Source organism: Lactuca virosa, chromosome 5 (assembly GCF_052849685.1).
Source record: "Lactuca virosa cultivar CGN04683 chromosome 5, Lactuca_virosa_CGN04683_v6, whole genome shotgun sequence".
NCBI lineage: Eukaryota > Viridiplantae > Streptophyta > Magnoliopsida > Asterales > Asteraceae > Lactuca > Lactuca virosa.
This window is the reverse complement of record NC_136430.1, coordinates 312,454,510-312,469,317: the sequence shown is the minus strand read 5'-3', so window position 1 is coordinate 312,469,317 and position 14,808 is coordinate 312,454,510. Positions and strand designations below refer to the sequence as shown.

Below are 14,808 nucleotides of genomic sequence, written 5' to 3'. Positions count from 1 at the left end.
ATTCTCACAAATGAGCTAACAAAATATTAATTGAAAAGGGTATATATATATATATATATATATATATATATATATATATATATATATATGTGTATGTGTGTTAAAAGCTAATTAATATAAGTCGGGTGTTTGACGATCTATGTAATTTATAAATAAAATATACTATGAATATACTTTTTAGAATAAAAAGTAAGATAACATATATTGTTGTAAAGAAAAAAAGATAGAATATATATTTGTTAAAAGTTAATTAATATAAGTTAATTAATATAAGTCGTGTATTTATAATCTATATAAGTTATAATAATGAAATATTATTATTCTATTTTTTACTCTCTCTCTCTCTCTCTCTCTATATATATATATATATATATATATATATATATATATATATATATATATATATATATATATATATATATATATAGGGCTAGGTTATAATGTGGATGAACAATTATTGTGCGGACGTGTGGACAATGTTATTCTTTAAGAATTACTAAGATAATAAGTTGTTTAGTAATGCGAATACGTTAAATCTTACAAAAATATCGTTATTTTCATGCATTCTCACTAATTCTTATTCATTTTTGTTCTCAAACATCGTTTTTCACTTATTTTCATTCTGACAAAATACGACACAATAAACATTCTGACAACATTCTGACAGAATGAGAATAGTAATAAAAAGTTTATAATAACCTTATAAACGATTTAATTAGTGAGAATGCGTGTTAATGACAATAGTTATGTAAGATTGAACGTATTCATATTATCAAACAACTTATTTTATTTGTCATTGTCACAGAATAACATTGTCCACACGACCACACAATAGATGTCAATCTACATTTGAACCTATATTCGAAGGAAATGAAGATGATCTAAGATGGTCATATACAAACCGAAAATAAATAAATAAATAAATAAATAAATATATATTGAACACGGAAAAAATACATTTTATATTGGTCAATGACTAATTATGCAAAAAATGAAATTACGTTGTTTATCCTCATAAATAGTTAAAAATTTAGTAGTAAATTTTTGTGAAACATAGGACCGTTTATGTAATTTTATCTAATTAAAGTTTAAAAAATTATTGCATAACAATTGACAGCTAACAAGTAGTTAATTAGCTTTTATTTGTCTTAATAAAACAAATAGACAATGGCCTACCTTTTTTTTCTTATATTGGCAAAGGTCATGACATTCGCATAAGACATACGTGTTGGTTTGTTGATGTTTTATTTTTATTTGTTTCAGATTCAATCTTCAATAAAGGATAGTATTAAATATTTTGGCAAACATTAAGCACTTTGAGTTAACATTAAAGTGTTTCTTGTTTTTTAATTAACAATATATGTCACGTTCGTCACGCCAAAAATGTAGTAACGTATGTGTCGCCTAATTTTTGTCACACTTCTTAAACATCTTGTCATTTAGGAGGGATATATATATATATATATATATATATATATATATATATATATATATATATATATATATATATATATATAACTAAAATGTTCATTAAAATACCAAAAACAAAATACATTTGAAATTAAAAGACAACAAACTTAAAATTAAAAACACACAAGACACTAGAAACTAAAACATGTTAAACATTAAAACAGACTTCAGATTAAAATAAAACACAATACAAGTTCATTCGAAATGTTGACGTCATTTGTTGTCCGCCTCACAACTTGCTAAAACTCAACAAACCAAAAAGGTTTATTAGTTTCTTCACAGAAAGTCTCAAGTGCATCGATAAAAAAAGTATTTTCATTTTCACCATTCACTACTTCATGCCCCATCTTAAGAAATATTGTACTATAACTGTGTTTGCATTTCTCCATTTGGAGAAGAGTTGATCTTTACTTCGAGGTTTACTAGCTTCGCGGTTGGATCTTCCAGCCAGAAAGTAGGCCTATCAACGCTAATGTTGATTGACTTTTCAGATACATCGAACCATGAACGAGCCAATATACTCTCTTCATCTGTTGTCCAAACATGAGCCATTTTTTAGAGATGAGGTTTTGAAGATAATAAAAATTAAAAAAATGTTATGATAGTTGAATTAAGAATGTTTAAATGTGGTGAAAATAATAAAAGATGTTAGTATTTATAGTAGTTAAGGTAATGTTTACAATTTAAAATTAAAAAAAATAAAAAAAATAAAAAAATAAAAAAACGTTTGTATTTTGAAAAATGGGATTTTTTTTTTTGAAAAATAAGGTGTTTTTTGAAATTGTAATGTTTGTTTAATGGTAAACAAAAGGAAAAATATGCTCTCTCTCATCGGTATACCCTCACCGAGTTTGGCCATCGAACTCGGCATGCCAAGTTGATGGTGCGATGTTTAATGAGGTCAACTCGGACATGTCGAGCATTGCCTTATCCCACTCTGCCTAGCCAAGAGATATTAAATTCTTAAATCAATATATCATACAAAATGGTCAACATCTTTGAAGAAAAAAAGTGAACTTGAAATTTAGTCTACTTAGTTTGATGAAAATTGTTTGTAAAATTCAAAATGAAAATTGTTAATAAAATTCAAAAAGTTTCCCATCTATATTATTGGTACAAAATATGTTTTTTTATTTGATTTTTAATAAATATGAAAATACTAAAGTGACTATAAATTTGGTCCCTATAATTTACCAAAAATCAAGGTTGTAGAAAACGCTAGACGTTAGCTAGTCGGTGGACTGGGGTATAGGGATTAATCGGCTAGGCGGGGATTAATCGGATACCATTAATTATTAAGAAAATTATTCAAAAATTTATAAATCTAAGTTTAATCTTAAAAATATAAGTAAATAAGGATAAAAGTTTAATAATAACTTAATAAGTTTAAGAAGCACAACAAATCATCATCCAAAATAAGCATAAAAGTTTAATAAGTTTAACTAAAACACAAACTCATCATCCAACAAGTCCATTAATAAGTTTAAATAACTCAAAAATAAACACACATTTTCTTCTAATCTTATCCGCATACTTCCATTATTTGAACCCCATCCGACTCGTATTCGTCTTCTTCTAACACTTGCTCCTCACTTTCGGACTCGAAATCTTCATCTAAAAGTTCCCTCGTTCTTGGACTTTCTCGGGGTGCTTGACTAACATCGGTTGCTAGAGCTTCATCAACCGTTTTTGGGTCTACTTCATCTACATCACAATCATCGCAATCAACAATCCATTCTTGAGCCGAGAGAGAATGATTTGCTAATAGCACTTCCATGTTTCTATCTTTTCTCCTTTTGTTTTTTTCCATTAAATTAGCATTGAATTGAACATAAACAAGATTGTTCAATTTGCTTGTCTCCAATCTATTTCGTTTCTTCGTATGTACCTACAAATTTAAAGACAACAAATACTTTAAACATGCTTAATATTTAAATTTTATAAAATATAAATTTAATGCTTTATATTACTAACCCCTTCAAATGTAACATCCGGATTTCCAGGTATTATGTTTGATCTTTTATTCTTTGAGAAAAAGGGAGGGACTCGACGAGTTGAGGCGTAGACTCGTCGAGTAGGAGCGCGTGTGCTGACTGGATTAATGAACGGACTCGACGAGTCGGAAAGGGTGGACTCGACGAGTCCGCGCTGTAATTTGAAACCCTAATTCTCGGGGTCTGTGCCCTATTTAAAGGACTTTATGGCCTCCATTTGCGGCCACTTCACCCCAGAGAAACCCTAAAGAGAGCAGTAGGAGAGTTTGAGAGCAAGAAGAGGTTAATACATCACTTTTGGTGTAGTTTTGCTAGAAGGAAGAAGGAAACACCAATCTAGAGCGTGAAAGGGGCTTGGATCTGGGCTAATCATCTTGAGATTTCATCTCTGGAGGTATAATCCTTTCTATTTCATGTTGATATGATAGATTTCATGATTTTAGGGTTTTTACCCCCATTATATGTAAGATCTAGTGAGTAGGAGGTCTCCTTTGTGTTAATAGCATCAGATCTGGACCATGAGAGGTCCATAGAGTCACTACCCCTCAGCTTTATGCAAGCAAATGAGAGATTGGAGACTAAGTTGCCATTTTTAGAGTTATTTATCCATTTGTGACTTGATGTGGGTTGCATGCACGTAAAGGTTGCACCTTTACGTGACATTTGAGCACTTGAAGGGTAGATCTGATAGTTAGGGAAGCAGATCTGACCTTAGAAGGTCATTTGAGTAAGAACATGGAAGCAACTCGCCGAGTCCATAAGTGGACTCGACGAGTCGAGTCGGGGTGGCCCCGCGATTCGTGAGAGGAGAAACCCGTCGAGTGGAAGGATGACTCGACGAGCCAAGAGAGGCTAGAAGGATTCAGATGACCCGCATGGACTCGCCGAGTCGCCCATGTGCACTCGACGAGTCGGGTCAAAGTTTGACCGTTGACTTTCGTTGACCTTAGGGTTCTGGTCAAGACTGATTCAAGAGAGTTCAGGGAGGGGTAGAATGGCCTTCTACCCAATCTTTAGAGATGAGACTATGAGAGAATATTGATCGGGGATGTTATTTGAATGATAGGAGGAGGCTAGGTCGGGACGTTGAGCACGAGAGTTATCCGACTTCATTGAGGTGAGTCTTCTCACTATACTGTACCTAGAAGGGTACCTATGTGTGACCGGAAGGTCTTATATGCTATGAGATGTATGAGCTGTATGTTGTTATGTGATATGTATGTGTTATGTATGTAATGTACGATAAGGACCGGAAGGTCAAGATGCTATGGACCGGAAGGTCAAGATGATATGGACCGGAAGGTCAAGAGGTTACGGACCGGAAGGTCGATACGGGTAGGACCGGAAGGTCTACCGGGATTTGGGACGGAAGTCCCCTGAGACACATGGATCGGAAGATCCTATAGGGTTATGGCCTGGAAAGGCGTATGTGTTGTATGTGGTATTTTGGGGAACTCACTTAGCATTTATGCTTACATATGTTGTGTTATGTGTTTCAGGTACTAGCGAGGATCGCGGGAAGGTGCCGGCATGATCCGTACACACTCATAGAGATTATTTTTGAGATTCTGGGATTTGTTTGTTATGATGACATTGGATGCAGTTTGTTGATATTGTCTATGATGATTGAAAATATGATTTAAAAATGAAAAATTGTTTTGAAAATTTACGTTGTTACAAGTTGGTATCAGAGCCTTGGTTTGAGGGATTCGGATGCACCTTCGGGCGTATCTGAACTCAAACTGAGGATTTCGGAAAGTTTTTCATAAAAAGGAACAATTTTTCTAATAGAGTAAAAGATTATGAGAAAAGTAGAAAGGAGCAGTGTGTACGATCAGCCAGCGCCCGAACGGTGATTTCCCAAAATACCCTTATATTATGTGCTATGAGATATGTTATGATATGCATGCTAGAGTAGGCTAGGTATTCATATTAGGACTAGAGTGGCCTGATTTGTGATGCCTTAGCCTAGGGAGATTTCTGATGCTATGTGATGCTTGAGAGTGAGTAGATAGCAGTAAGGAGCTTATAAGAGGTCTACCAAACGGTAGCCTATGCCAGCGAGATGTAGGGTGCTTGTGATCTGGGATCCAAGGAGGAGGACTTAGGGTGAATACTGATGCGGTGTCGACGGTAGTATAGGGCCCATACTACTGAAGACACCGGAGCAGTGCGCACTCTAAGTAAGAATCCTTTGGGTACTAAGGAACAAGTAGGGTTGAGTTATCGAGTGCGAGTATGCTCGAGCGAGTCTCTGATATTATTATGTTGTATTTTAGAGACATCATGGTTGGGACACGCCACAGACCTGAGCCGAGCGGCGTGAGTGACGAGGAGCTTCGTCAGATGATCCACGATGAGGTGGCGGCGGCGATTCGAGCCGAGATTCCGGAGATGTTTGGGTCTATCAAGACCACATTGATTGAGACTTTTGATGAGCGGTACGCAGCGGTGACTGAGGCTGCGGCTGCTGCAGCTACTGCAGCTGTGATTACTGCCAGGCCTCAGGGAGGTGACTCGTTGTTGTTTCGAGAGTTCAGCAACACGAAGCCACCAGAGTTTGATGGGACGCAGGATCCGATCGCTACGATGAGATGGATTTCCGATATCGAGGGATGCTTCTACACGTGTTCATGTCCGGAGAATCTGAGGGTACGGTTCGCGTTGAACCAGCTTCGCTTGGGAGCGAAGGACTGGTGGAAGATCGTGACGGCGAGCTTCACTCTTGCAGAGATTTCAGCGGTGACCTGGGAGAGGTTCACCACCATGTTCAGAGACGAGTATGTTCCCCCAGTGGAGAGGGAACGGTTGGTTCAGGAGTTCTTGACCCTCAAGCAGGGTACTGATTCGGTTACTGTGGTTACCAGGAAGTTTCATGAGAGGGCGATGTTCTGCCCTGAGCAGGTGTCTACTGAGCAGGCACGCATGAGCCGGTATTTGGGCGTTTTGAGGAGGGATATTCGGGAGTTCGTGTCGAACTCGACTTACCAGACATTTGTTGAGCTCCAGGCAAATGCTCGAAAGAGGGAGGAGGCCGAGTCTCAGGGGATGGATCGGCGGCCGACACAGTCTCAACCGGCAGCCAAGCGGGCAAAGCCCGCCGATTCTAGATCTGGAGACCAGAAAGGCCGCACTTGCGGAAAGTGCGGCAAGGGACATGACGGGGTGTGTCGATCGGGTGCTTGCTACAAATGTGGCAAGGAGGGGCATATCGCCAAGGATTGCCCCAAGGGGTTCATGGTTTGCTTTCATTGCAACCAGACAGGCCATCGGAAGGCCGAGTGTCCGCAACTGCGGGGGACAGCACAGGGAGCACCGCAGGGATATGCCCCTGCCGCCGTGCGAGCTACTGAGGTTCGGCCGGTGAAGGCCGATGCACCGAAGGCTCGCGGGAGAGCCTTTCAGTTGACAGCGGAGGAGGTCCGCGCAGCGCCCGATGTCGTGGCTGGTATGTATTCTATCATTTATTTATTCTGAGTATGAGGTGTTGTGCTTATATTATGATATGCGTAGGTACCTTTCTTGTGAATTCCGTACCTTCTTTGGTGTTATTTGACTCGGGTGCGAGTCGGTCATTTGTTTCCTTAGCGTTTAGTCAGTACATCAGTATCCGACGAGAGGCGTTGAGTCGACCTCTGCGAGTTTCTATAGCTGACGAGCGAGCGGTGTATGCTACGGAAGTAGTTCGAGGATGTGTACTCGAGATCTTTGGTGTTGAGTTCCCGATAGATCTAGTCCCGATTGCAATGGGGGACATATGTGTCATAGTGGGCATGGATTGGTTGAGCCGATTTGGGGCTGTTATAGACTGCGAGCGACAGTTGGTGACGATACGAGACCCTAGTGGGGGAGTACTTACGGTGTACGACGAGGGTACCCGATGTGGTTCAACGTTTTGTTCGGTTGCCAGAGCGAGACAGAGTTTACAGCAGGGCTGCAGCGGGTTTGAAGCTTATGTGATGGACACACGAGAGGCCGTTGGGAGGCCAAGTTCGATGGATGACGTTCCGATAGTGCGTGAGTTCCCGGATGTTTTTCCCGAGGAGTTGCCGGGTGTGCCTCCCGAGAGGCAGGTAGTGTTCCGCATCGATTTGGTTCCGGGGGCAGCGCCTATCGCCAAGGCGCCTTATCGCCTTGCGCCGCCAGAGATGCAGGAGTTATCCTCGCAGCTTCAAGAGCTGCTGTGGAAGGGGTTTATTAGACCGAGTAGTTCCCCTTGGGGAGCACCGATCCTTTTTGTCAAGAAAAAGGATGGTTCACACCGGATGTGCATTGATTACCGGGAGTTGAACAAGTTGACGGTCAAGAACCGTTACCCATTACCGAGGATCGACGATTTGTTCGATCAGTTGCAGGGAGTGTCTTGGTTCTCAAAGATTGATCTGAGGTCTGGATATCATCAGACGAGAGTGCGTGATGAGGATATTCAGAAGACGACGTTCAGGACTCGTTATGGGCATTACGAGTTCGTGGTGATGCCTTTCGGGCTCACCAATGCACCAGCAGCGTTCATGGATCTCATGAATAGGGTGTGCAGGCCGATGTTGGATCGTTCGATGATTGTGTTCATTGATGATATTTTAGTGTATTCGAGATCTAGAGAGCAGCACGAGGAGCATCTGAGAGAGATCCTCGGGGTATTGAGGACGGAGAGGCTTTATGCCAAATTCTCCAAGTGCGAGTTCTGGTTACGGGAGGTCCAGTTCTTGGGGCATCTCGTCAACCAGAATGGGATTTTGGTCGATCCGGCCAAGATTGAGGTGGTTATGAGGTGGGAGGTGCCGAGATCACCCATCAGATCAGAAGTTTTCTAGGATTGGCCGGCTACTATCGAAGATTTATCAGAGATTTCTCTAAGATCGCCGTGCCTCTCACCAGGTTGACCTGGAAGGGTGTTGCTTTTTCATGGGGTCCCGAGCAGCAGACCTCGTTTGAGACACTTCGCCAGAGATTATGCGAATCCCCGGTGTTAGCTCTCCCGGAAGGGATGGAGGATTTTGTAGTGTATTGTGACACATCGATATTAGGGTTGGGTGCAGTACTTATGCAGAGGGGGCATGTGATAGCGTATGCATCGAGGCAGCTGAAGCCTCATGAGACAAGATATCCCACCCACGATCTGGAATTGGGGGCAGTGGTGTTCGCCCTCAAGATCTGGCGTCACTATTTGTATGGGGTTCGGTGTACCATATATACGGACCACAAGAGCTTGAAGTATTTGATGGATCAGCCCAATCTGAATATGCGCCAAAGGAGATGGTTGGACGTGGTAAAGGATTACGATTGTGAGATCCTGTACCACCCGGGCAAAGCTAATGTTGTAGCTGATGCCCTGAGTCGTAGGGCGGAGAGTGCCCCGATTCGAGACATTTGTATGCGACTGACAGTGATGACTCTGGTGTTGGACACCATTCGGGAGGCCCAGGCAGAGGCCGTGATACCGGAGAACCGCAAGAGGGACCGGGTGATCGGGCAGGTGTCTGAGTTCGTTACTGATAGCCGAGGGCTAATGACCTTTCAAGGTCGGATTTGGGTGCCATATGCAGGCGGGGCACGTACCATTCTGATGGAGGAGGCGCATAGATCGAGGTTCTCGATCCATCCCGGAGCCACTAAGATGTATTTGGATTTGAGGAAAGACTATTGGTGGCCCTGTATGAAGAGGGATGTTGCATGGTTTGTTGAGAGGTGCTTGACCTGTCGCAGGGTTAAGGCCGAGCACCAACGTCTGCATGGCAAGTTGCAGCCACTTGAGGTTCCCCAGTGGAAGTGGGAACATATTTCCATGGATTTTATCACCAAATTGCCAAGGACCGCGAGGGGTGTCGATGCAATTTGGGTGATCGTTGACCGGTTGACGGAGAGCGCTCACTTCCTTGCTATCAGTGAGAGCTCTTCCGCTGAGAGGCTGGCTGAGTTGTACGTGATATCGCGTCATGGAGTACCGATCTCGATTGTGTCAGATCGAGATGTACGTTTCACTTCCAGGTTCTGGAAGAAGTTCCATGAGGAGTTAGGTACGAGGCTGCATTTCAGTACTGCATACCACCCCCAGACGGACGGACAGAGTGAGCGGACGATTCAGACGCTTGAGGACATGCTCCGAGCATGTGTATTGGACTTCGGGGGAAGTTGGGACATGTATCTGCCGTTGGCTGAGTTTTCTTATAACAACAGCCACCATTCGAGTATTGGTATGCCTCCCTTCGAGTTTTTGTATGGTAGGAGATGTCGGACTCCCATTTGCTGGGGAGAGGTAGGGAAGCGCGTGATGGGCAGCATTGAGATAGTGCTTCAGACGACTGAGCATATACAGCAGGTCAGGCAGAGGTTGTTGACAGCTTAGAGTCGCCAGAAGAGTTATGCGGATAGGCGACGATTCGAGCTTGAGTTCCAGGTGGGAGACTTCGTGCTCCTGAAAGTGTCTCCTTGGAAAGGAGTGATTCGATTCAGGAAGAGGGGCAAGTTGGGGCCCCGGTATATCAGGCCGTTCAGGGTGACCGCGAGGGTGGGCAAGGTAGCATATCGTTGGAGCTACCTGCGGAGTTGAGCCAGATTCATGATACCTTCCACGTGTCTCAGTTGAGGAAGTGTATAGCCGACGAGTCGGCGGTGGTGCCGCTGGAGGATATTCAGGTGGATGCGAGCCTGAATTATGCTGAGAGGCCAATCGCGATCCAGGATCGAAAGATCAAGGTTCTGAGGAACAAGGAGGTGTCCCTGGTGCAGGTCCAGTGGCAACATCCGAGAGGATCCGAGCTGACTTGGGAGCCGGAGTTGGAGATGCGGGAGCAGCATCCAGAGTTGTTTGCGGAGCAAGACTTCGAGGGCGAAGTCTGATTCTAGTGGGGGAGAATTGTAACATCCGGATTTCCAGGTATTATGTTTGATCTTTTATTCTTTGAGAAAAAGGGAGGGACTCGACGAGTTGAGGCGTAGACTCGTCGAGTAGGAGCGTGTGTGCTGACTGGATTAATGAACGGACTCGACGAGTCGGAAAGGGTGGACTCGACGAGTCTGCGCTGTAATTTGAAACCCTAATTCTCGGGGTCTGTGCCCTATTTAAAGGCCTTTATGGCCTCCATTTGCGGCCACTTCACCCCAGAGAAACCCTAGAGAGAGCAGTAGGAGAGTTTGAGAGCAAGAAGAGGTTAATACATCACTTTTGGTGTAGTTTTGCTAGAAGAAAGAAGGAAACACCAATCTAGAGCGTGAAGGGGGCTTGGATCTGGGCTAATCATCTTGAGATTTCATCTCTGGAGGTATAATCCTTTCTATTTCATGTTGATATGATAGATTTCATGATTTTAGGGTTTTTACCCCCATTATATGTAAGATCTAGTGAGTAGGAGGTCTCCTTTGTGTTAATAGCATCAGATCTGGACCATGAGAGGTCCATAGAGTCACTATCCCTCAGCTTTATGCAAGCAAATGAGAGATTGGAGACTAAGTTGCCATTTTTAGAGTTATTTCTCCATTTGTGACTTGATGTGGGTTGCATGGACGTAAAGGTTGCACCTTTACATGACATTTGAGCACTTGAAGGGTAGATCTGATAGTTAGGGAAGCAGATCTGACCTTAGAAGGTCATTTGAGTAAGAACATGGAAGCAACTCGCCGAGTCCATAAGTGGACTCGACGAGTCGAGTCGGGGTGGCCCCGCGATTCGTGAGAGGAGAAACCCGTCGAGTGGAAGGATGACTCGACGAGCCAAGAGAGGCTAGAAGGATTCAGATGACCCGCATGGACTCGCCGAGTCGCCCATGTGCACTCGACGAGTCGGGTCAAAGTTTGACCGTTGACTTTCGTTGACCTTAGGGTTCTGGTCAAGACTGATTCAAGAGAGTTCAGGGAGGGGTAGAATGGCCTTCTACCCAATCTGTAGAGATGAGACTATGAGAGAATATTGATCGGGGATGTTATTTGAATGATAGGAGGAGGCTAGGTCGGGACGTTGAGCACGAGAGTTATCCGACTTCATTGAGGTGAGTCTTCTCACTATATTGTACCTGGAAGGGTACCTATGTGTGACCGGAAGGTCTTATATGCTATGAGATGTATGAGCTGTATGTTGTTATGTGATATGTATGTGTTATGTATGTTATGTACGATAAGGACCAGAAGGTCAAGATGCTATGGACCGGAAGGTCAAGATGATATGGACCGGAAGGTCAAGAGGTTACGGACCGGAAGGTCGATACGGGTAGGACCGGAAGGTCTACCGGGATTTGAGACGGAAGTCCCCTGAGACACATGGATCGGAAGATCCTACAGGGTTATGGCCTGGAAAGGCGTATGTGTTGTATGTGGTATTTTGGGGAACTCACTAAGCATTTATGCTTACAGATGTTGTGTTATGTGTTTCAGGTACTAGCGAGGATCGCGGGAAGGCGCCGGCATGATCCGTACACACTCATAGAGATTATGTTTTGAGATTCTGGGATTTGTTTGTTATGATGACATTGGATACAGTTTGTTGATATTGTCTTTGATGATTGAAAATATGATTTAAAAATGAAAAATTGTTTTGAAAATTTACGTTGTTACATCAAATGTGCTCCAATTCCTTTCACAACCCGATGAACTACTAGTTAAAGAAAGAATCATCATTGCAATCTTTGTCAAATGAGGAGTTGTGCCATCAAATAGTCCCCACCAACTAGCTATGGTTTTGAAAAAAAAACACGTTATTAATCGATAAATATCAAAATTTTATAAAATAGATAAGTAGATAACTAAAAGGAAAACGAATTACCCGGATCAAAGTCGGCATCGTTCACCTTACAATGTTTAATTGCAAGATCGCAACTAAATCTATCAACTTTTTTCTTGTACTTTGGCAAGCCAATAGTTACGACTTGCCTTTGCATCTCTAAATCTCCACGAAATAATGTATCAAAAAAATCAAGAACCGCATCCATTACATTGGGATCATATTGGAGTTGTGGATCCTTATAATGATAATATGGATTCAAAAGATAAGATGTTAAATGTAAAGTTGAATCTAGCCGACCTTTCATCTTTGTGTTTATGATATCTATAATAGGCTTGTAATGTTTCTCGTTTCCACCCAAAGATTTGATAATTTCTTCTTTTGCAACTTTAATCTCCCCGTAAACAAAACCCATTGAGGGCTTCCAATCCGCATCAACCATTTGAAGGACTTTCACCAAAGGGGAGAACACCTTTAAACATTGTGTCACACCGGACCAAATTTGGACACTTGTCACTGTTTTATACGAGGTGATCCCTTTAGGCTTACCGGAAAATTTACATTCGTCCCATTCATTGCTAGAGAACATATGTCTTAGTTGTTCCTTTTTTCGGACAAACTTTATAATGTTAGAAAGGCGGAAGCAAATCTTGTGACTCTCGGTCGGATAATTTCCTTTTTGTTGGTGTAACTTCTCATCATCGCCAAGGTTTTGTGGTGAGCATAAATGAATATGGTTAGTTTCTTTGCTTGATCTAGGATTTTCTTAAACCTTGGGAGTGCTCCGATGCCTTGAAAAAATAAACACGATTAAATAACAAATTATAATATACAATTAAACATTTTTAAACTAAATAAAGTAATAAACAAATAAAATAATAAATACAATAAATAAACAAAATAATGTAAATACCTTCAAGCATAAGGTTAATGGTATGTGTCGCACATGATGTCCAAAAAATAGATGTTCTTTTCTGTTTTAGCAACTTCGCCGCCCCCATATTATTTGTGGCATTATCGGTCACAACTTGAACAACATTCTCGGGACCAACTTGTTGTATAAAAGATTCCACATACCCATATATGTGTTGGCTTGTATGTGCTTCACTGGAACATTCTTTTGAAGATAAAAAAATGGTACCCATCTTCGAATTAACACATAAATTCATTATGCTTCTCCTCTTTCGATCGGACCAAGCATCCGTCATAATCGAGCATCCATCCTCTTTCCATTCATTTTCGTTTTTTTTCAACAATTTTTTTGTTCTTTCAACCTCACTTAAAGCATATCTAGTAGGACAAGGAAGCCCAGTTCCAAATTGGCCAATAACCTCCAACATCATTTTGAAGCTATCCCTTTCAAAGGCATGAAAAGGAATCGCACTCTCATATCCCCACCTACTAATGAATTTATGGACCGTTAATATTCTTTCTTTCGGGACAATATTGTTAAGATCAACATTTTTTCCCTTTCCCGCCTTCAAAGCTCCTTCGGGGTTTATTATGTTTGCAAAGTTATCCATGGGGCCTATAACATTTGGTTCCTTCGACCCTAAAGAACTTTCTACTTCATGAAATTCTTGTCTCGCCTCCACCCTTAAGCCTTCATTATGCACTTGTTTAACTTTCTTTTCTAACTTCCCTTCATTAAGAGAATTTTTACATTTCAATTGATCATCTTTTGTAGAGTTTGGACATGAAGACACATTACCCGTCACATGAGCAATATGTTGTTTCATTCTATAAATCCCCCCACTAAATGTTTTTCCACACAAGATACATTTCAATCTATCCATGTTGCTTTTATCCGGGATAAAACCATAATCCCAACCAACATCATCCGAATTACGTTTATGTGCACCGGTGGCGGTGGATCCAACGGATGGTGTAGTCGAAGCATTAGATGTCATTGACTGTTAACTGTTACAATAACCAACGGTTAAAATGAATTAACACACTTAAAATGAATTAACACACTTAAAATGAATTAACAGCTTAGAAATTCTTGACAGATGCAGTGTTTTGGATCACAGATATGAATTAACAAAGTACAACATCCATTTTGAATAAATCTAACTATCATTATGCAATCATCTTTAGGAGGTAATTCAAGAAAAACAATCATCTGTACTATGAGCCCAGCAATAATTCATGTTGAACAATCAAGAAACACACTTTCAATTGCAAGCTGTGAAATGGAAGTAAGTACAAATGCCCAGGTCAATACGTAATTTCAAAAAAATATTTAGTGAAGCATCTGCAAACAGAATGAGATAGATTGGAAAGTGAGATAAGAACTCTAGGTTCTAATCGTTTCACATCATGTACAGATGCAGAAGCAAATAGATGATGCACGATCACATGTTCACTAACAAATAACAATTCACAAATAATAATATTGACATGGAATCTGGTGAAATCAAGCAACAAAAGAAAGAACAAACGAAAGTAGCGTGACTTTGAATCTGGCTCGCATGGAAATCAGTAGCCCAAATAATGAACAAGAACCGGTGAAATCAAGCAACAATAAAGAGAATATTGAGTCGTCCAGGAGAACTAACCTTCGTCGATGATAAGAGTTGGTGTTAGAGGTTTTCCAGAGCAGTACACGACGTCGGAGGAGCAGGGGCA

At 41.4% G+C, this 14,808-nt stretch overlaps 2 protein-coding genes across 2 annotated transcripts; both read right to left on the bottom strand.

Moving 5' to 3' along the window:
• Nucleotides 1–2,992: 2,992 nt before the first annotated feature.
• LOC145113079 (uncharacterized) lies at nucleotides 2,993–12,766 on the bottom strand. Its single transcript, XM_079049176.1, has 3 exons — nucleotides 12,220–12,766; nucleotides 12,012–12,127; nucleotides 2,993–3,358 (listed from the first exon to the last, which is right to left on the bottom strand). The coding sequence occupies exons 1-3, from the start codon at nucleotides 12,764–12,766 to the stop codon at nucleotides 2,993–2,995; spliced, it is 1,029 nt and encodes a 342-aa protein (XP_078905302.1).
• A 32-nt stretch (nucleotides 12,767–12,798) lies between these two features.
• LOC145113078 (uncharacterized) lies at nucleotides 12,799–14,087 on the bottom strand. The gene is made up of 2 exons (XM_079049175.1): nucleotides 13,091–14,087; nucleotides 12,799–12,968 (listed from the first exon to the last, which is right to left on the bottom strand). Exons 1-2 carry the CDS (start codon nucleotides 14,085–14,087, stop codon nucleotides 12,799–12,801), a joined length of 1,167 nt encoding a protein of 388 aa, XP_078905301.1.
• Between the last annotated feature and the right edge of the window lie 721 nt (nucleotides 14,088–14,808).